This window comes from Colossoma macropomum, unplaced genomic scaffold (genome assembly GCF_904425465.1).
Source record: "Colossoma macropomum unplaced genomic scaffold, Colossoma_macropomum, whole genome shotgun sequence".
Taxonomy (NCBI): Eukaryota; Metazoa; Chordata; class Actinopteri; order Characiformes; family Serrasalmidae; genus Colossoma; species Colossoma macropomum.
In genome coordinates, this window is record NW_023494806.1 from 10144598 (window position 1) to 10169037 (window position 24440).

General features: G+C 39.2%; 1 protein-coding gene across 1 annotated transcript in view; it reads right to left on the minus strand.

Moving 5' to 3' along the window:
* The window catches only part of niban2b (niban apoptosis regulator 2b), a 54553-nt gene that overhangs the window by 7958 nt on the left and 22155 nt on the right, over positions 1 to 24440 (minus strand). Inside the window, 4 exon segments of the mRNA XM_036598568.1 lie at positions 2086 to 2248; positions 2964 to 3068; positions 10821 to 10936; positions 23286 to 23453. Of these exon segments, the coding sequence (XP_036454461.1) occupies positions 2086 to 2248; positions 2964 to 3068; positions 10821 to 10936; positions 23286 to 23453 (552 nt within the window).

The following is a 24440-nucleotide window of genomic DNA, read 5'->3' on the forward strand; positions in this document are numbered from 1 at the left end:
CTGTCTGTGGGAATGTGTGCCTAGTCAGCCAAAAGAGAATTTGTGAGGAAATGGTTAATCTAACACACTGTAGGATTTGTGAGGTCAGGCACTCATGTTTGATGAGATGGCCTGGCTCACAATTGACGTTCCAGTTCATCCTAAAGGTGTTCATTGGGGTTATGGTCAGTGCTCTGTGCAGGCCACTGAAGTTCCTCCACACCAAACTCATCAAACCTTATCTTTATAGACCTCGCTTTGTGCACAGGGGCACAGGCATGCTGGGATTGGCCAAGGCCTTTCTCAAACTGCTGCCACAAAGTTGGAAGCAGATAGTTGTCTAAAATGTGTTTGTATGCAGTAGCATGAACATTACCCTTCACTGGAACTAAGGGGCTGAGCCCAAACCCTGAAAAACAGCCCCAGACCATTATCCCTCCTCCACCAAACTTTACTGTTGCCCCTATGCATTTCGGTATCGCAGCAGTCTTCAAGCATGTGCCAATTCCAAATTCATCCATCAGACTGCCCGTTTGTGAAGCATGACTACTCACTCCAGAGAACACATTTCCACTTTTTCAGAGCCCACAGTGACCTAATTTACACCTCTCTAACTGATGCATAGTGACCTTAGACTTGAGTGGAGCTGCTCAGCCACGGAAACCCATTTCAGGAAGCTCCTGACACACCGTTCTTGTTGTGATGTTGCTTCTAGAGGCAGTTTTGAATCCAGTAGTGAGTGAGGCAATTTTTACATGGTTCTGCATTTGGTGACACCACTGAGTTTGAGTGGTCTACCGCTTTGTGGCTGAGCTGTTGTTACTCTTAGATGCTTTTATCTCATAATAATAGCACGTACAGTTGACCAAGGCAGATCTAGCAGGGTAAAGATTTCAGAATCCTATGACGGTGTCACATTTAAAATCGCTGATCTCTTCAATACGACCCATTCTACTGCTAATGTTTAGCTGTGGAGGTTGCATAGCTACGTGCTTGATTTTAGCAATGGGAGTGTCTGAAACACTTGAATTCGCTTGAAGTAATCAGGAAGAGCGCCCGCATACTTTTGGCTGTACAGTGGAGGTCAGAAGACATCAATTTTTCCTGACATTTGGGTGAAATCACGTAGCATGTTTTAACAACTGACAGAAAATGCTCGCTTTTGTTCAACACTCCAAACCATGTCATTATCAGCATTATGAACAGTGTCCTAGATTAAAGTGTTACTGGACTTTTTAACTTGACGTTAAGGGCTGGACTGAAACGGCAAGGATGATTCAGTGTTAAAAATCATATTTAGCCTAAGCTTGGGCTTAATCCAGTCTGGGAAAACAGCCATAAAAGACTTACAAGATCAAATCTAACTAAGTGTAATCTGAAACCTGCAACTGAAACCTGTTTTAGGCTACACAAGGACATTTATTGCATCATATTCTAGCTTAGGTAATGACTCACAACCTGATGCTCTGAATTCAATAGAAACTGTTTTGCAACAACCTACCCATCTGGTATTTTCCCAATCTCTGTCTAAATAAAACAACCCAGGCCTCAAGCCAAGATTATTTATTGTTTTCCAAGTGGGTCTGTATAATGAGACCATTATTTCAACTCCGCTGGGAGAAATCATTAGACTGACCCTTGACCCAGATTTCACATGGAATTTTATCAGCAGAGTGTGGAGAGGGACACAATGCAAAAATGCACTGCAAGAGCCAGAACTACAGTTTGGAAATATCACCCTGTTGATCAATGCGTGTCCCAGAGGGAACAATAGAGCTCCTAAGCGGTTCATAGTTGGGTCATCTGTCCATGACTACCGGTTGCTTTCCTTCACATGAAGTCCTGAGATGTACCCTCATAACTGTTCACGGAATGCAGTCTGGCTGCCCTTGTGCTTAACAAAAACTGACATCTTTGTGAGATTAGTTGTAGAGCATCTGGAGATTGAAGACTGAATCAGTTTTCAAAACTGAAAGCACTTTTAAAAGTAAAAGCAGAGAAAGGCTATCAGTTCTGAACATCAATAAATTGGTCTAAACCAATCTACAGTGGGATAGGTACCTTAAGAGAGCACGTGTTAAAGCGTCTGTATATATTGGTGCCTACCTTTGATTTTGCTGGTGACGTGCTCCTTGGAGGTAATAATCTGGTCCATATCTGTGCGTATGGAGGCCTCCAGAGGCGGACGCCCAGCCTCGCAGCTCTGCACAATGGCCTCATACTGCGACTGGGCTTGGCTCTGAACCAAACCGTACACTGCATCTGAAATCTGACAATAAATAATACAAAATACAATATTAGAGCCTCTTTTTCAGTGAACGCCATAGACAGATACAAATGTATGCAAAGGTTTCAACATTCCCAGTTAAATGACGCTTTATTGATTTTCGAAGTGAAAATAAGTTAACACATCCTCTACAGTAAACAAATTAAAATATGGTATTTTTGCACAAACTGTGCAAAAGTACAACAGTGTTCAAGATACAGACCTGCAGATGATTATTAGTTATTATATTATTGTTATTATTATATAATAAATGTTATTATTATATAATAAATTTAATATATCTAACATATATCTAAATTTAATAAAATCTTATATACCTTCTGGTGTCTAGCATTCAAGTATTTAAGTCTACACTGCTTAAAATACTGTTCAAAATATTATTGAATAACATGACTATTAACATGACAAGTGATTCCAAACTTCAAAGCTAGAGTATATAAACACACACACACACAACACACTATAACTATATAACTAAACGTATTTATAAAATAAGACCAATACTGGGTATAAACACGACTATCAGCTTGAAAAATGTGCCCCTCTGTGCAAATGAATATGTGCAATATTATTGTTGTTGTTGTTTATTGTATGATATGATTTGATTAATAATAATAATAATAATGGGGGAAAACATCCATCCCAAAACTGTAGTGAGTTTCACTGTGTTGATTCTGAATCTGTACTGAGTGATTACCAGTATCCAGCTTTTCTGTTTCTCCTGCAGTTTGCCCTTCAGACGAGGGCTGATCAGATCCCTCAGCTCGGGAAGCAGAGTCTCCATCACCAAATTAGCCAGGATCTGAAAGCACACGGAGCAGGAGCTTTGTGAGCACATACCCTGTACCTTTAACACCTCCAAACATTCATTCATCGCCCTCAGAGCAAAAGGTTTCATTATATACACAGGACTGTACAAAAGTCCACACTTCGTTTATTTCATTTCCCATTCAAAACAGCTGTTAAGTACAAGTTATTCATTTTCCAGAAGATATTTCTGAGAAGATTATATATATAATATAATCCACTTGCACAAGGAAGGAGAAAGTAAAAAGAAAATAAGTGAAAAAAGGAGTTTCCAAAACTAGAAAAATAATTATTGGAAGATACAGGGAAAATGAGGCTCCTAACAACCTTGCAAGTCCTGACAGACCAGCAAAACTGTCCCCATCAGATAAACAGCACTTAAAGCTTTCATCTTTGAGAGAGAGGAGAAAATCAAGCTGCTTCAGATCTGAAAACATCCGCAGGTGTTTGTTCATCCTTCCACTGTGAGAAGACAAGTCAGCGCTGTGAGTCTGAAAGGACACATGGACTAGAACAGTGCACTAAAACACTGAGACTGGATGTCTGAGATGTGGAGGAAGGATTTATTGATAAGAGCCTAAATTTGTAATTAGGATTATTTTAACACTGAACTGAGATAATGAAAAATATCCCAACAGATTTCTTTGAAAAACTACTATACTCCTATACTCAGCTCCTAAGGCTTCTGTGTCATTTTCCACTTAATGTGTGTTTACTGATGCTGAAAAACAAACTTGCACTTAAGTGTCATTTTGGAATTTGGAAATTAAATAAATGACGATCTCGACTTTACTATAAGATACTCCAAAATAAATGTAATGCAATACTAATAGTGAAGAAGGCTGTGATATGCAAATTAGCCCTCTAACCAGTCATAATGTTGGTTACTGTGTGTGCTGAGCACTGTGACCAGATGGGTGTGTCTGTGGGTGTTTGCATGGATAAAGTTATTTATGTAATCCAACATGTTCATAATACTGCAGGCCAATATTTAACTACATCACATTATTGATTCAACATTTCAAGGCCGATTACAATCGCAATAAAATTGCAAGAGGAGTATTTTGGCTATATAATGCAGCCCTATGTGGTGTAAACCTCATAATTCCAACAAGCACATTTACATTTCTATCAAAACCAGAACCACACTGCCACCTAAACTCTACAGAAGCCATGTTTACAACCTGACCCCTCCGTCTTTTCCCTGATATCAGTCGAGTCAGGTCTGGACAGTTGCATGGATCAAACTACAAGCTGAATTCAATGGTTTGTGACATCTAGTGGAGATGTCTCATGATGACTCATTCCCATCACACTCTCTTCTTCCAAGACAGCAAAGATGGTCAGACAGCCTGCCCGCAGCACAAAGACACACAGACTGACACCAGAAGCCACAGCCGATAGCCACAGACTCCAGCCTGCATTACTAATTTGTGTGATTCTGAACAAGCAGAGTTATGTAATAACTGAAGAAGGCAACCAAGGCCACACCTGCGTTCCTCCCTCATTACTAACACCCGTTTACAAGCACCCATTGTGTACCTTTTACCATAACTTTCATCTCCTTTTCTTAAAAGGGGAATTCCACTGATTTTTCTAAATTTCTGCATGACTAAATCGCTGACATGGAAACAGTCAGTCATTCAGTTTGATGTAAAGTGGTTCACTGGTGAGAAATTTGTGACTATTTTCTTTACAGTGGTGGTGATAGGAACCGGGGGGGTGGATTGGGGGGGGTGGTAAGGGGGAAGGGGATGTGGAGATGGGTAATGCTGATAATGGTAGTGTTTAATCTCAAAAGTTTTTGTTGACCATTTTACCTCACAAAACACCCTGAATGCATCTCTCCACCACATTAAAAAAAAGCCTTAGGCCAAAACTTTATCTCAGAAACATCATAAAGCAGGCATTTTACAGCACATTCATCATTCCATGTAGTGATCAACACTATTATGAACAATACTGACTGAGATTCTCTACAATGGACCACTTCACACCAAACCACTCAGACTGACTTTGTTTGCATCTTAACAATTTAATTATTCAGATATTTAGAAAAGTTGGTGGATTTTCCCTTTTAAATTTAAATTTCTGCTAAAAAGGTTTAAGGCCTTCAGTTTACAGTAGGGCTGTCCTGATTATTTGAGTAAACTTGCTTACTCAGTATAAATAAATAAATAAATAATAAATAAATAAATAAATAAATACAGCACCTTCTCAAATCAATCTGCAGTAATTAGTTGGCAAACTGGATGACAATACTGCATGTTTTACATTTTACTACTGATATCTCTGAATGGGCACACATTTTATATGCATTTCTGCCACATAGTGTCTTTTTTATGTGTGTGTTATATATATATATATATATATATATATATATATATATATATATATATATATATATATATATATATATATATACACATACACACACACACACACACACACACACACACATACACACACACACACACACACGTGTATATATACATATGTATATCCTACTTTACAGTAAGACGATACATCCATGTCCTCTTTTAGCAAATAATACAATTTCTAGTTTCTGTAGGTATAACATTTAGTGCATTGTCAAAGCACAAAAATCTCCTTTAACAGTTTCAGAAATCAAGCAGCAAGAAGGTAACATCAGGGGGGGAAAACTTCTGGTAGATCTTTGGCACAGTCTATGCTCAAAAGTTTCCAGACACACCTTACAACCGATGAATTCAGCAACTTTAGGGGCCACCATTGCTAACACTGGTGTTAAATCTTCCTTAGAAAAGCACTGGCAATAGAAAGCACAGCTACACATGAGCCTAAGATCACCACACTCAACGTCAACCTTAACAGATTTTTTTATTTTTTTTCCTCCATTTTCTCCCCAGTTTTTAGACTAATCCAATTCCAGCCACTAGTTAGAACTCCCACAATCACACAACACCAACAGCACTAGGAGGACGGAGGCCAGCACAGGCTACTTCCGAGACCTGTGAAGGGAGTCACCTCATCTTTCGAACTGCTCCTAACGCAAGAGCACTGGACAGCCAAACGCACTTGGAGGAAAGCACCAACCGCCAGTTGTTATGTCAGCTAACAGACGCCTGCGCTGACTAGCATCGCGCTGGGTGACCGGGGGGAGATGGGGGCACACAGGCGTCATAAGTGGACCTCAAGGTATAAAATAATATGCTAGAAAAAGTAAGATACTGGCCCTTTAAGGAGCTAAAGGTTTTGATAGATGACATTTTATGGCCAACATGATTTTATGTTTTTTTTTTGTTGTTTTTTTCTGTTTTTAAGCAAACAGTGTTTTACTGACTGATAATTTGAGTCCGGCATAAGAACATGACACCATTCAAATCTTCAGAAATGCATGTTAATTATATTATATAGGCAAAATCTTTACTCAACACTACTGTCCATCTATGTGATATAGGCCTTTTGGTTGTTTCTCTGATGTAATGCAAAGTAAGTTTAAGAAATATGCTATAAAACAATATTTTATGTGCAATTAAATACTCATTTATAATAAGGGCAGAACTGAAACAGGTCACCTGCTGCTTGTGTTATCCCGGACACACCCACAGAGCAGGAGCAAACATGCCTGAGAGGCTTGCTGAGAGAACATTGCTCAATTCTGCAAGCCAACAAAGCATTCTACAGAAAAACAACACTGCACATGGCTACGAAACAGCTTTAGCAGCACCGGGGCGAGACAATCAGACCAGCGAGGCATAGTTATATTATATAAAGCCATGAGACGGAAATATACACTTTTATCTTAGTGTTCTTTGGAGCGATGCAAGAGAACAGCTTCACAGACTTTCAATGGATGCTTCAGTTAGCTCAGAGAGCTTCACTCAGAAATATGTCACAGTGTGGAAAGAAGATACACAGTGATTTCAGATCCACTCTGGGTTTCAAGAGGAATTCCACCAATTTTTCAAAAAATTTCTGAATAGGTGAACGGTTAAGATGTAAACAAAGTCATTCAGAGTGGTTTAATGTGAAATGCTCCATTAGAGAGAAAATAAGAGTCAGAACTGTTCACAGTGGTGGTAACAGGAGCCAGACATCTGAAGCTTTTAAGAAGATTAAAAGCAACATTACGAGAAGCTCTTACAGGACATAGTTATGAACAGATTAGCTAATGCCAGAGACGCTGTTTTAGAGAAACATTTTATCTACAGCTTTTATATATTTTAAATGCTAAATAGTTAAACAGTTCACTAAAACCAAACAAAACAATTTTTTTAAATATAAAAGACTGAGCTAAAACAAAGCATTCTGTCTTATTAATGTTGTGCCCTGAAAAACATTTCTAGAGGTCTGCAGCCCAACCTGAGCACAGCGGGCCCTACAAATATCTCGTAAACGTTTTTCCATGTGTAACACTGGACTCAGGTTGGCCTGGTTTCAAATTATTAATTTTTATGTACACTGTGAAAACTAATTTGGACTTAAGTTAGGAACCTTGCTGCCTTAACATTTTAAGGCAAATAATAAGCTCAGAATGTAACACACATAATTACTGATCTGTTAACTGATTATTTCATGTTCAATGAATTTTTCAAAAGGTTGCTTACATTTTTTGGCATTCCCCCCCCCAATTTTCTCCCCAATTTAGTAGTGTCCAATTCCATCTACTTGCTAGGTTCCTTCTTGCTCTCTCTCGCTCATTGTCAAAGATTAGATGATCTCACATGTGACCCCCAAGTTCTCTTCTAACATTTACCACCAGTGCAGGACACGTGATCATCATACAGCATCAACATTTAACACAACCATCCTAAAAACATCTTTAACCCTTACATATACATTTACACACACTTCACATTGTAATCAGAAGCATAGAAGGATTACATGTTAACCAACGTGTACAACGTGTACATCTACAAGGGAGGATCTGTATTGTTTGATACATAAATCAACATTAAAAAAAAAGGTTTTCATCACTTTACCCAGTGAATATAGACACGTCCATTTGTTAAAAACATGTTTGATCAAATTAGTATTCATTGAATATTGATGAGCATTTTATTTCATTTTTGAATGGGTTAAAATTAGTATGTTCAAATGCACTCAGAATCATATGTAGCCTGTGATATCAGTTATTTTGACATTAAATGCATAAAATATAAAGACTGACTGACTACACAGTCAATTCTGCGTAGTTTTGCAGTTATTTTTATTACTTTTTTCATTCTTTCTGCGATTGAGTGTTTAGCTTGTTAGCTTGTGTTCTGCATGAGTTTTTTTTTCCCATTGTATTATTAATACATAAAGCCAGATAATGTTTTTTTTTGTTTTTTTATTTGTGCAGTCGCAAAAGTAAAACTGTGCTGCTCGCACATTATTCTCAGTGTCCTTAAAGTGTTACCATAAACTTGCAGCTCAACAATCCAACAGACCTTTATAATTAACAATCTTTGTGACTGATTTGAGAAAAAAAGTCAAACGTATTTCACCGTGTGTCAGTTAAAGGGTTAAAAATGAATAAATAAAAACTCCCTCTTCAGCTGTGGAACTGGCACTTATGGCAGAAAGCTCGTACTGCTGGAGCCTGCAGGAAAAGATTTCCCACCGCCACTCTCTCCTCCTCTCTCCTACTAACAACATGCAAACTTAGGCCTTGTACAATAAGGGGAAGTGATCTAAAAAGCCACCCTGCAGGACATAAATAAACACATTACTTCAAGTGTGCTGTGAGGTATTAGGTCAGCGCTACTTGGGGCCCATCTGGGTCCGATTAGCCTAAAAAGGAACTAAGTGACTCATGTTAAGTTTCACTTCTGCTAATGAAGGAGGTGTGGCCTGCAGTATGTCATCAATATCATATGAGAACTTTGTACTGATTTTTTCTACTTTTTTTCTGCTTTTTTCATCATTTGAAAACACTACCTGCTTTTCACATAAGGAACGGACCAGTAGACCTCTGAAGTCATGGGTCAATGCCATGTTAGGAACTCTGGGCCTAAGCTGTTTTTCTCCAGGGGAAAAATGAATGCAACACCCTGAAGTAAACAAAAACACTTCAAAGACAATGTTTTTCGCATTCCCCGAATAGTTGAAATACAATTTGATACGATACCTTTCATAGCACAAGCAAGCGTTCCTGTGCACTGAACGGATGTCACACAAAAATGAGTCTACTATTAAAATTTAATTATATATAAAATGTAATACTTCGAGTCAAATGTTATGTTTTGTTGATCGTTTAAGTGAAAGTTATCATATCCCCCACAGAGAACACACAAACATTGCATTTTACTGCAAATTTTAGCATGTAGTTTCTGTATATTTGCTCAATTTTAACATACTGGAAGAAAAATTTGTACCATAACCTTTGCAAAGGCCGCATTGTTTTCCCCCAATATGTTAATATCAGCAAATAAACAGAAATTGTGCATTAAAATGTGCAGAACTGTGTTCTCTGTAGAGGATGTGTTACCATATTAATATTTAGAAAAATCAAAGAAAGACCACTTGACCAGGGGTGCCTAAACTTTTGCACACAACTGTACCAACGCCAGCAACTCAAACTGTTGGCAATTACTGCCAAAGAAACCTAACTAGAACATTTAATAACTGTACTGGTTTGTTTGGGGTATTTTGGTGAGGTTGCCAGTCTTATGATGTCAGTTTAGTGCATGGCAGTGTTAGCTTGCCTGAGGTAACATTCATATTTCACCACTTTTATTGACACTGTAATTCAGAGGATCCAGTGATATTCAGGAAAATAAATGTACATACATCAAAATATTGGCTTTGGAACACTGAACATTTCTCTCTATACCACAGGGTCCAACAGCATTCTCCTATAGAGGACAGCTGCTGAGACCCAGAGCTCCTAATATGGGCATGGTGCACACTACAGAATGACGACACCTTCAGATCAATATCACTTGAAATGAAACCTTCCTTACACCCACTTTCCATCAAAGTTAAGAACGTTTTACCTTCTTCCTGAAAAACGACTATTTGAGACACAAGGTTTTTTTCCCCCCAACGCCACTGATGTGGTAAATGATGAAAACAAAGACTGAATGAGGGTAATTCCTGATAAAGACACTGAGAGGAACCAGTTCAGCTCTATAGAACTCAGAGGACCACACCCTACCACTAGCCCACACTCATCTGACAAAGGCCTTTCACAAAGACATGTAGAAGTGGGTCACTGGGAGCTGTAAAGACATTTATTTGTAACCTATTATGACCTGATTAGAAACACCTTCAGAGCAGTCTCAGTGTAACAACCTGTGTGTCTGACCCTCCCCTGTTGCTCAAGCACAGTACAGAGTTACAGACCTGCTGCATGTGCATTCATCACACACGTTTTACGTAAACTGAAAATGTGTTTATTTGTGAAAAACAAAATGGGACCAGAATAGGGATGGTGGCAAATGGGGACCGTACAAATTTCTATCATTATATCAGTGACCAAAATGATCAGCTTTTACTGCAGTAGTGCTTTAAAAAGCACTAATAGGTATTAGACTGATAATGAAGGGTGGAAAATGGAAGTAAATAAAAAAAAATTGCTTATCTGCAGAAACCTTCATTATGCAAGTTCTGTAGATCAGGTATACATTCTTAATCAGGATCCTCTCATCATTAAAAATAAATAAATAAATAAATAAATAAAAAATAAAAAAAACACAATAATCCCACATTTCAGACATTGTCCCCTTGGACAAATGAAATAACTTCAGAGTGCCTTCACCCCTTTGGGATTGGTCCTTACCTGAGGAGGAACCCCACACATCATGTCCCAGGTGCCGTACTGACCACGAGCCTGTCGGTAGAGCCGCACCGCATCAGTAAAGGCTGGAGTCTGCACCTTACACTCCTCTGACAAACCTGAGAGAGAGAGAGAGAGAGAGAGAGAGAGAGAGAGAGAGAGAGAGAGAGAGTAGAAAGAAAGATATAAAAGCAGGAGAGAGAGTGAGAAAAAAGAAAGAGTGAGAAAAAAAGAGAGAAAAAAGAAAGAAAGAAAGAAAAAAGAAAGAAATAGAGTGAGAAAAAAGAAAGAGAAAGAAAGAAAGAAAAGCAGGAGAGTGAGAAAAAAGAAAGAGAGTGAGAAAAAAGAGGGAGTGAGAAAGACAGAAAGGACAGCAGAGCAAGAGAAAGTGAGAAAAACGAAAGAGAGAAAGAAAGAAAAAAGAGAGAAAGAGAGAGAAAGAAAAAAAAGAAAGAAAGGAAGGAAAGCAGGAGAGAGTGAGAAAAAAGAAAGAGTGAGAAAAAATGAGTGAGAAAAAAAGAAAGAGAGAGAGGAAAAAAGAAAGAAAGAAGAAAGAAAGAAAGAAAGAAAGAAAGAAAGAAAGAGAGAGATCATCATCATCATCATCATCATCATCTTTATTTTCTAAAATGACACAGGATGAGAAAATCACAGATCTGTGTCAGTAAACTCAGACTTTTCTTTACAGGAAGAGAACTAAGAGTGACCATGGAGACACACGTGTGTCTGTGTACATTTCAGAAAGTGAAACTGTGTCACTCACACACCCACATACTGACACACACACACACACACACACCCATATACTGCCCCCAGCGCAACCTCAACACACGCCCTAGACATCCCCCACACACCCTACATCACCCCATCTCCCACATACCCAAGATGCAATGACCACAGCATACTGCCCATTTAGGAAATAGTGTCTATTTGGCTGCCATGGTGATTTATGGTCTAAACATTGCTATGGTTACAAGGCAGCTTTAGCTACAGCTGAGAAACTAAACAGCAATCAACCAGCTGCTGATTATTGTTTTAAACTGCTTGTGTATGTTGTTGATAGTCAAAACTACTTTATATCCAGGAATAAAATACCAGTTTACACGTTTGTATATATGTGTGTGTGTGTGTGTGTGTGTGTGTGTGTGTGTGTGTGTGTGTGTGTGTGTGTGTGTGTTAAAGCATGGGTTATGACAAAGAGGGGAAGTTGGCTGGGTGTGGGGCAGGAGGCGTGTAAGCAGGAAGTCCAGAACTCCACATCAGCACTGCATGGCCGTGTTTGTGTCGACAGGGCGCATTTGAGACCTTGAGTAAGGTAGACGCGAGCAAGGATAACAAGATGTCCAACTGACCAATCCGTTAATGCTCTGCCCACAAACATGTTCTTTCATAGCTACTGTTGCAAGGTGCTGTCAAACTATCCAAAATTTAAAGTGGTTCTTTAATTTCAATTAATTGCTGGATATGCAAATGAACCAGTTCCTGTTTCCAAACTGCCTAGTTTAATTAGGTACAGCAGTGTTGTCTAGTTTGGTAGCATTTCTGGGGTACTTTCAGCTGGAAACTCATATAAATTCACATATTTTTGCAAAATCTAAGGTGTCTGCTACAGTTTCTCATGCAGGTCTATACAGCTTGTCCAACCCCACAACACTTGCTAAGAACTAATGCATTTGTGGGCGAAGCATGGATAGGACAATTGGAAAAACCATCTTTCAAGTTAGTCTAAAGCACCACTAGGCCTACAAACTGGAGACATGCAGATATGAGAACTGTGGATCGTGCGGATACTCAATTTTCAAAATATCAATATGATTGACATTATTGGGCATTCCATAAACCTTATATTAGACGAAAGGACTTTGTTGCACGTCAGAAAGCACCAGACACCCATGCTTGTCTTTCTGCTAGTGAGCAAAATCATCGCCACTCCTTCTTCCCCCTCTCTCTTTTCACATGTTCACATGCCCTTGGTTCACTGCAGAGGCATTTAAACCATTTCCATAGCTCCGGTCAGTCTGTCCCTCTCTGAAGCTTTACTATGACCTCCTCCGGTCATTAAAAAGGGGCACACTGTGTCAGCATACTAAGAGCTTTTTAGCCAGATCTACTGCATTCCTGCTTTATTGTGCCTCTCATAACCTAATTGTGTGAATGCCAAAGAATTTTGGCTCTGCACACATCATGAAAGCACTTGAAGGCAATTCTCTTCAGCCAAACGTTACCTAGATGTGTCCCAGCTGTGCAGCCAGTACCAACACAAGTTTAATTTCTCTTGACTGTGGCACGACACATAGCTGGGGAAATTAACTGCAGTCACATACCAGAGTTTATTAGGACGCCAGTGTGTAGACAGTAACACAGCTTTATCCAGACCTGAAAACCAGTGAATAAACATACACTAAACTATACTGCTGGTTCAGGCATTTAGTGTAGAATACTGGATTCACAGCCAGCAGTCAAGCTTTATACCCAGTTTATGAGCTCGTAAGTTTAAACAGAAACTAGCCTAGAGAAACAATGGTTATGGAACCCATGAAGAACTCGCCAGTTCTAGGATGGTCTCAACTTAGTATCCATATCCAGCTTAAAAAAAAAATAGTTTGGAGAAAAAACAAATTTACAGAGTTTTCCCTGACCCTTAATGTAGTTGGTCAGTTTGGTGTCAGAAGTCAGCTTCTTTAGTTTTGCACTGGAGCTACAAGGCTAATCTAGCTATCAAATACAGAAAGCATATACCTCATTAGTTGGTACATTGTTAGAAATAAAGGTTCTGTGCAGATACATTTTTCATTCATCAAGGCACAAACAATGTAAATGTACCCTCAAAAGGTACAACAGTAGTTTTAAAGTACCTTAAGTTTTTCCCCCCGAAGTTTCAAAGAAGCATTTCTCACATATCCCACACAAAGCTTGGAGATGTTCTGTTTTGCCAGATTTTTCTTCTTCCCAAATGCAATTCCAGCAATAACAAGACCCCATGCTCACTTCGGATTAGCTGCTGAGAGAGTCCAGCTTGTCCTGGCCTATCTTGGGATGGCCTCTCTTTGCTGAAACATCAGATATGTCCAGATTCTTCAGTATCAACTGTGCACCTTAAGTTTTTCCCCCCCAGATGAAAAAAAAGGATATATATTTGTACCTTTTCATAATCTAATATTTTAAAACAGAACAATAAAATAAGAGCCTGGAGACGAGATGGGGTGTGTGGAGTCAATACAACTTAAAAAAATATATATTCAAGGATTATGGTACAATTGTGTGCCCTGACTAAAGATACTGAGATGTACCCTTGAGGGTACCACCCCAGTGACAGTTTAGTACCTTTATTTCTGAGAGTACTGTGCATGCATAAATACACGTCCAAGCCACTCTGAGTCAAGTGTGTGACAGGTCAGCATGCACGGCACAATGCATTACGTTAGCTACTTTGAGTAATCTCAAACAGACTTGCTCATGTGGTTTGTGAAACAGTATGCCACATTGTTATCCAAAAACAGACAAAAGTACAGATGACTTCAGTCAGACAGTGTCAGAAACCACATACGGCTACATGAGATGATTTAACACTGTGTGGTCTAAGGCTGGAACAATTTCAATACAGTATTGAAAAGTCGAGTTTGAAACAATCTAATGTAAAACTATCACAGATATGCCTCTTGCTCTCTTCTGAGCATCTCTCATTTACCATCTTTCATCAACGACCAAAACTGATCACCTTGATGTATCCTATCACAGTAAGGTGGGTGGGATGGTGGGGCAGGTTTATATTATGCACATACCCACAGTCAAATGACTGGACTGAAGAGCTCATAGATTCTAGGGGTTGTGATTTTTGGGGGATACTTTGTTGCACAGCAGGTATTTAAAAAGTGATAACACTTTACACTCCCAGAAAAAAAAGGTCTGAAACTATCACTTGGGCAGTACCCCTCTTGTCACTGGGGTGGTACCTTCAAGGGTACGTCTCAGTACCTTTAGTCAGGGAACATAACTGTACCATAATCCATTGAAATGATATTTTCTTAACTGTACTGACTCCACACACCCCGTCTCGTCTCCAGGCTTTTTATTTTATTGTTCTGTTTTAAAACATTAGTTTATAAAAAAGGTACAAATATGTACTTTGTACCTGGAAAAACTTATTTAAGGTACACAATTGGACCTTAAAACCACTGTTGTACATTTGAGGGAACATTTACATTGTTTGTACACTGATGAATGAAAAATGTACCCGAACAGAACCTTTATTTCTAACAGTGTACTTGAACCCTGCTGCGTAACAGAGACATAAGTATGTCTTAAACACATCATATGCGATCCTGAGAAGTCACGACAGATTTTATTCAGTAATACAACAGTGTCATGTTACCATTACTGCTAACAGTCATGACAGAGAGCTTAATGTTAACAGCTGCTAATTTTGCTGAATGTACTTTTGTTAGCCTTAATGACACCAAACATGACATCAGTCTTGACAATTACTGGTTATAAACAGGTCATGACAACATATGACCTCTGCCATGACATGTTAATGGAAGCTTACGTCAAACATTACACAGCAAAGGATTACTGAAAAAGTTAGATTTGAGAATTATTTATTAATCTGAGCCAAATCAGTATCTGCAGTAATATCATTATTAATTAGAGCTCCACAGTATAAAACAGCCAACACAAAATACTGAAAACTGAATTTAACCTTGATCTCAGAATCGAAAATTGTACTAAACCATGAACCCTAGTGTGAATGAATTCTATACTCTGCATATATTAGCATATTAACATGGACAAAATGCACATATTCAGGCTCACATATAATAATGCACATATTTATGCTGTATTTTGTACCAAGACACCACTTTGTGTATTGTTACACGCCCTTGTGTGATCTGAGGCGAGTGTAAGGCATGCAGTTTGCATGACAGATACAAACTTCTATTACTTGTCAGCTACATTAGACTCGCAGCCACAGTGCAGAACTAAAGAAGCCAACTTTAGATTCCTGCTCTTCGCTAATCAGCTAAGATTGGAGCAGATGTGATCAACTCACTTAGCGCATTCAAGAGAACTCATCAGATAATTGTCAAGCTGAATCAGACGCGGCAGAGCGGAAAAGCACTGGACCATTGCTGGACTAGGCCATGGACTTCAGATATTAGGTTTCAGAGAAGCATTTCTCACATATCCCACACAAAGCTTGGAGATGTTCTGTTTTGCCAGTTTTTTTCTCTTCCCAGATGCATTCCAGCAATAACAAGACCCCATGCTCACTTCAGATTAGCTGCTTAGAGAGTCCAACTCAGCCAGTTTGCCATGTGTCCAGATATGTCCAGATTCCTCAATATGTGCTTCCCAGATTTAGTTACAAGTCACATTTGCTTATTTGTGGAGAGCAGCAGGAGATAGTTCTGGGTAATTGATTTTTTATATGGGGCTTCAGCCAAACCTACAAAAGGCGCAGAACACGTGTCCAGCTCATGCTTTCAGTTTAGCCTGCTTACATTTTTGTTTGTTACTTTACAAAACCACAGACTTCACAGGTGTTCATTCAAACGAGAGGCATTGCGGTTCTAATTACATGCAGTATGTGCCAAAAAGGGTTCTTTGGGTCCGGTTTTCATAAGGACCTTTTAATAAATGGTTCTTTAAATAACCACTTTTGTAAATGTGATGTGCGAGGAACCTTATAAAGTTCAGAGTTTCAAAGAACCACCACATAATGTAAAGGCTCTACATCTTTTAAAGTTTGTTTTTGTAAAACCAACCAAGTCAAGATTCAATTTATAGAGGTTTATATTCAATTTAATAGAGTCTGGACACTAGGCCACGATTATATCCTTCATAACTAGAAACACTGTTTTTTATACTTGGGTTTCTACTTCAAGAAACTGTAATTAGTTCATGAAGTACATTAAAAATAAACAGATGAAGTGAAACAGAGACTCACTATGTGAGTAAATATACTCAGTTTACATCAATTGCTAAACTCTTTTCCAAGAACAACTTCCTGAACATAATTACTGAACTTAAGTGGTGGCTGTAATCCTCCACCAACGCCCTCTGCATTACAGCAAAGCAAAAGAAAGGAAGTTGCATCATGGGGTGAGACAAAGTCATAATTAGCTGTCAGTCATTCATGATCCTCTTCTCTGACAACAACAGTGCTATGGAGACAAGATAAAAACAAAGGAGTCTTTGTATCGATGCATAAAATAGAGTAGGAGCTCTTCACACTGTATTACAGGTAAGAGAGAGAGAAACTTATCCCATCATGATAACAGCGACTTGTTTTCAGCACCATAATAATATGCAAACCATGTATACTGAAAATAGTTTAAATGGCACTAATGCTCACTGAAATGATCTCTCAACAGGTATTATGACTGACTTTGTTAATCATATTTATATTAAAAATGCAACTACATGTTTTAATAAATTTGAATTCAATCACCAGCACAACTACTGTTTACTGCTCAGATTAGAACTCTAAATGTGTTGCTCTGCCGTCTGTACCACGAAGCTGGGTTTCTTACATTGCCAACTAACTTTAAAGCATAGTTTGATCTAAGCTTACAATTGGGGGCTGAGGGTCATTAAAGGCTGAGCCTCTGACCCCACAGGGACAGCCTTCTGACAGAGATGGATCCCACCAGTCCTGTTAAGGTCACTTCCACCCCCCACAGTGACATTTGCGACATTAATCACATGACAAATGTCACTTTTCAGAGGAGGAAACTAATCCTACTACATAGATCTTAAAGTATGAATACCTCCAGTCGAATTTCTTTTTATTGATTTTCTAGGTGAGGGGGAAAAAAAAAAAGTCAACACATTCTACAGGGAACATGTGTAAATATGGCATTTTTCTGCTAATTTTAGTGCATAAATTCTATTTTTTTTTTATCTGCCTGACATCCTGGAAAACAAAGAAAACAATGTAGAAAGTGTGCCATAACTTTTGCACTGTTTTTTTTCTCCCAGTAAAAAAACAGTAACTGTGCATTAAAATGTGCAGAAGTGTGTTCCCTGTAGAGGATGTGCTCACTTATCCTCACTTAGAAAACCAACAAACCATGTCATTTCACCAGGGGTGTTTAAACAACTGTCTCTGACTGTAGTTAATAAGAATATGAAGCGATTATCACTCTTTGGGCTGGTTTCGTGGACAAGGCTTAAGCTTGGTCCTGGACTAAACAGCAAGCTCAGCAATATTTCATCAGTAATAATACCATTTATGTATGGTATATGGTGTAAAACTGCCTCTATAAGCTCTAACACATATACATGTACCTGCAAATTACATTAGATCAAGCAATCTAGATTTTTTTTTGTTATTACTTAATGATTTTTTTTTGTTTGTACAAATGGCTAGAAATTATAAATTAACACAATTAAGTGAACTTAACAATTAAATTATGCCTAGTCTTTTAGAATCCGAAATACGTACCTGGAAACCAGACAAATACATATAAACATCATGCTCAGTTGCTTAATATCAACATGAATCATCAGGCAAATGACCAACTAACTACTGACTTACCGAGAAGTCTAGTTTTACGGAACAGAACAGACCTGCATAACAAACGCATGCTCATCTGTGAGGAACTGTGTCTTACTGCAATACTGAAAGACCCTTAATTCGATCCCACATCAGCTCTGAAAAGAGGAACTATCATTCACCTTCCTAGCAGTGTCTTCAGCAAAGCATGCCAAGTCCAGCAAACCCAACACGCTTCCCCTTTCTGTGTTCACACATGCGCCACTGCAGCCGCAGGCGGCCTAATCTGACCCCTGCATGCGCCACCAACCAGGAAAAGGGAGTCAAAGTCATCAAAGCCTGAGAGCTGTACTTAAACATGCAAATAATGTCTTTGCACATCTTCGAAATGGTGCTTAACAGCATTAAATCTTACTTAAAACCCACAAAAGCACATATTTTAGGCTCACTTCAGGCCTTATGTGGTAAAGTCTGATCTAAAAATGTTGGCACATACACGCTTAACATGATACTATGGCAAAATGCTCATTTTCCACAATTTTCCCCAAATGCAGTCGATCACCTAAGACATGTTCAATTTCTGAACTTTGCTTTCTGTAGCTCTGCACTAGAGCTACAAGGCTGATGTGGTTTACAGGTCGGTATGCCAACTAGCACTGTGCAAACCACATACATACACCAAACTCTTGCCTCAAACAGTTCTGAGGTGTTTAAGACAAGTAATGTTGCAAAATGCTTAAAAAAAACAACAAAAAAAAACACAACAACAACAACAACATCTTAAACAGGTGATGCAATCATGTTTGGGTATAAAAGACGCATCCAGGAAAGGCGTAGGCCTTTAAGAGCAAGGATGTGATAAGCCTAGCCACTCTGCCAAAACAGTGTGTCAGCGAATAATCCAAGAGTTTAAGCACAAATTTCCTCAGTGAGGTACTATGCATCACAAAGGGTGAACGAATGCTTGCAATCTCATCAAAGGAATCAGGGAATCTGGAGAAATCTCTGTGTATAGGGCAGAAGCCTGTGACCTTCAATCCCTCAGATGATGCTGCATTAAAAACCTGCATGCTTCTGTGGATGATATCACCAGATGGGCTTGGAAAGTTTTTGGAAAGCCATTGTGAATAGTCACCGATCGTCACTGCATCCACAAATGCAAGTTAAGACTGTAGAATGCACAGCACAAGCCATATGTCAACAACATCCAGAAACACTGCTGACTTTTTTGGGCTCAAGCTCATCTGAAATGGACACTGAAAACGTATTTTGTGGTCTAATAAGTCAACCTTTCAGATTGTTTATGGAAATAAAGGGTGTTAAGTTCTCTAGGAAAAAGAAGAAATGGACCATCCAGACTGTTACCAGCCTAAAAGTTCGAAAGTTCAGAAGCTTAAATTACTTGTTAGCTACATTAGCCTCATACACTATATGGACAAAAGTATCGGGACACCTACACATCACACCCACAGGGGCTTTTATGACATCCCGTTCTAAATCCATAGGCAATAATATGGTGTTCGTCTCTCCTTTAAAGCTGGAACAGCTTCCACTCTTCAGGGAAGCTTTCTACAAGAGTTTCCCACAAGTCTGTGGGAAATTTTCCCCATTCATCCAGAAGAGCATTTGTAAGGTCACACGCTGATGTTGGATGAGAGGGCCTGGCAAGCAATCTCTGTTCTAGTTCATCCCAAAGGTGTTTGATGGGGTTGAGGTCAGGGCTCTGTGCAGTCCTGTCAAGTTGATCCACACCAAACTCACCCAGCCATGCCTTTATGGGTCTTGCTCTGTGCACTGGGGCTCAGTCATGCTGGAACAGAAAAGGGTCTTCCCCAAACTGTTCCCACAAAGTTGGAAGCATACAATTGTCCAAAATGTTTTGGTCTGCTGAAGCATTACCATTTCCCTTCACTGGAACTAAGGGGTCTCCGCCAAACCCTGAAAAACAAGCCCATAGCATCATCCCTCCTCCACCAAACTTTACAGTAGGTACAATGCAGTTAAGCACGTAACGTTCTCCTGGCATTCACCAAACTCAGACTCGTCCATCAGACTGCCAGATAGAGAGGCGTCCAACTGTTGGCAATAGGTGTGACTGTAACACCTAAACTCAATGGGTGTGCCCCAATACATTTGACTATATGGTGTAGCTCCAATGCACAACTAAAGAAGCAAACTTTGGACACTAAATACTGTCTTGGCTGATTAACTATATTTGGGATAAAGAGAAAATTCTGAAAAAAAATCTGAATTTTTTTTGATGAACTATTACATTAAGAGGACACTCTGACCCTCCTCGCTCATTGCTAGTATGCATTCTCTCTGCAGCCTCCGACCCAGCAGCATGAAGGCCCAGCTGTGACCACTCGATGGAATCTGGACTCCAGCAGAGAGAGTTAGAGAAACTTCAGCACTAGAATTTATAGCCCAGCAACTTACAAAGCCAGAGAGAGCTGCCTTCTTGTGCTATTAAGATTCCTCCCACAGATACAGTAAGACAGATGGGATAAGACAGCATAATTATGTCCAGGAGGCCCCAAGACTCAGATTTCAACAAGAGTTATAAAGTGTCTGCAAGTTGCTAATGTACTGCGTTGAGAGCTTTTACAGGAATGTTGTACCTTATAATGCATCATAAGCTGCACATTAATGCAAACATGATTTTTGTTGTGAACTGGGCCATCAGTATTAGGCCTGAGCGGATATGAAAATTGTGTGGATAATACTGTTACCAATTTAAAGAAAAATTCAAAAAGTGAACTGATAATATCAACTTAAAAAAAAAAAATCAGGTGATATTAATAGCCAATATTTTCATCGATGACGATAAAACTGTGATTCAACAGTTGATATTATCGGCCAATCACTATATTGGTCAAACTCTAGTCACTATTGATATTAGTAAGTGAGTAACCTACTGATTTCAATGATTAATTGTGTAAAGTCAAACAATCAATAGTTCTTCAAAGCTTCAAAAATATTTTTTGTGGAAAAAGAAGCTAGGAAGCCTTTAAAAAGATCATATGGCCCCAAATTCATATAAAATAATGCACCTTTAAGGCTTTATATCCTAATTTAAAATGGTGCAGGAACATCATGATACAACTGCCAACTAATCACTGCATATTAACTGAGAAGGTCATTTTTAATCAATATGTTTGAGTCCTCAAGTTCAACTGATTGACAGCTCTAGTTGTGAATTAATGTAAAGAAGGAAGGCTCTAGATATCTAAACAAGCACAATCACAAGCCTGGGCTTGTTTAGATGGCATGACAGAGTTTCTCAGAATAACAGCAGTCAGTTAGTCTGTTATTTCTCTGAGTGTGGGGGAGGTGATTTGGGAACGTTTCTCAGTAACAATAACAAGGCTCAGAACCCAGTAGGTCAACGTTTGCAGTCACTGTGTTTAGAAAAGACAAAATGAACGGTTTCACAAAGCGTGTACGAAAGCGCGTGCGAGCGTGTGCAATGACACAGCCACAAGGCACGAGAGGAAAATCCTGCGCTAGTGTCAGTGGGATCAAAAAATATCCCAGTGCTTCTGTGCTGAGACTACAATACAATCACAGATGTAGAACAAAAAGCTATTGTGTGGGAAAAGCTGCCCATCTCTGCTGTCATGTCAAAACTTTGAACTGACCAACAGAAACTGCTCCAAATGACTTAAAACAGAAACTTACTACATTAAAGTGCTTTAGATACATAAGTTTCAAACATATTAAGTCTGTACAAGTCTTTAAAATGGTTTTAGCAATCGTTCAATTTTTCCATTTTGGCTGAAGTGCCACTAAGGCTTTGTTGACAAACAACTACATGTTTACAGGCTTACTTTAGGTATACAGTCACTTTCAGTACATCAGATTATTGCAGGCATTTGAAAACAGAAAGAGACATAAGAACGTTTTTGCAGCCAAAAATAACCAATAACAAAAACTTTAAAAGTGAACTTATGATATTTCCCCATGAGGAAACGCAGATCCAGTTTAATGTGAAGTCACATTAATACAGCTGTCATAAGTGCTTTATTAAACTTGATAACTCAATTCAAAAGAAATACAACTTTCATTACAATTAAAACATCTGAAAGAATCAGCAAAGATTACTTGGCAATTTGCATAATGTTTATGCATGTTTTGAACTCTACTGTTTAACATTAAGACACAGAGCCTGACAGACCAGTTCATTATCCACTTCTCTTATCCAAATCTTCAAAAGGCTGTGTATGATTTGGTATTGGTCAGTATAAAGAGATTTTTATTGTCTGGCCTTTTTTAGACTCTGATGACTCCATCAGTCTGTAACTAATACAATAAAGCTCTAGGGTGACGTGATCAACGGCCAAGCACCCTTACAGTATGTGCTGATCTCCTCTCCCGTCACCCCATTCTTGCTCATTGCCTTAAGCTACAGAATTCTTTCTGCTCTCCTGCACGTAAAAGGAATGCTTTCCACCACACCTAAGCTCTGATCACATTTCCGATTTGATAAACGGCTGTCAGAAAGCGCCTGTTGTCTGAATATAACGCACAGATTAATCAAACGCACCAGACAGCTGATTGTGGGGATAACAATGTCGATGGAAAAAGTTCTGATGTGATTAGATAACCTACAGTAATGAGGTCTTGGCAAAAGTCCCACTTCACCCAACACGTGAGTGTAAAAAGGCTAAACAGAGCCAAGCCCGAGCTGAGAAGACCGAGGCACACAGTCTGTCAAAAGTTTGGGAACAGCTCGCCTTCTTTTGAAATTGGAAATTTGCCATGGTTGTGTTTTCATTAAAGGGGCATTCTGGCCTAAAACTAGAATTTAATATGCTATTTCTCACTTTATGTCGCATCCTGTAGTGCAGCATTTAATCCCTCAGCCTCATCAGTTTGACAGAATACACAACTTTGTATCTATTTTGTGTTTTCATCCATCAATGTTTTCTCACCACAGCATCCAGTCTAGACAGACAACGGTCACTTACCATTGTTGGCGTGTCTGACGCAGTCCAGAAAGACAGCGTTCCACTTCTGCTGCTCCTTCTCTGAGGCCACGCAGAAGTAGTGATGGCGCGCATATGGGTGCCACAGAATGAGTGGGAACTGTGTCGCACATTTCAGGAAGGGAGAGCTGCCCACTTTAGCTTTCACACCTGGAAAACACATACACACAAACCTGTATGAGCAAGTGACCAAGCAGATCTGTCGCCAGATGTGCTATGAATCATCATCCTTTACCATAAGAAAGTGGCCTGTCACCACAGCTGCAGACACTATAGAATGATTAAAGGGCCTTCCTGTGAACTCTGCATATGGTACACAACATAAGCAAAGCTACTTACCAACCCTTAGAAGTCCAAAGTCTACATCTTGAGTTTTACACCGCAGTTACAAGGCTAATGAAGCTAATAAGTAATAGAAGCTTTTGTACACTAATAGGCATTGTGCAATGGAAGCACTGTACATACCTAAATCATCACATATAGGGATGCATCGATATCAATACTGATACTGGGGCGATACCATGCTCATTTGGTCGTACTCTTAATACCAACATTCCGATACCCACTGATACCTGTGACGTGTGTAAGCTGCCGCGCTAATTAACAAACGAGTTACGCTGCAGTGATGGAGGATCTGTTCGTAAAGACAGTGTTACTGACACTGTGGAGGTCGGATACAAAGTTTCTGGTCACTTTAAACTATTCGCCTTGACAAATTCACGCCAAACCTACAGTGTGCGATTTTAGCCTGTTTATAAACACACAATCATAACCGCTTCCCCAATACGGTGAACCGTTGGTCAGGCAGACAGAGGCAAAAAGTCACATTTTCTACCAAAGTCCATATATGCCAACTTTACTCTGGTTGACTGAATATAATAGGGAGGTACAAATGTTAATACTGTGATTTTTTTGTAAAATATGCTGTAGAGAGACAGCAGAGTTTGTATCCATCACCACCTGGCTTTTAGCTTCAGTGCTCAGTGTTAGCTGCACTGCTCGGTTTCTCTTTGCTCAGTACTCTGTGCACAGTGTGTTAGTTTCAATGAAACAGCTTTGAAACTGTCCACAGATAGAGCGTTTCATGAAGCATGGACAGAGCGTTTTCATACAGTCTGAGTATATAAATTGTAGGCT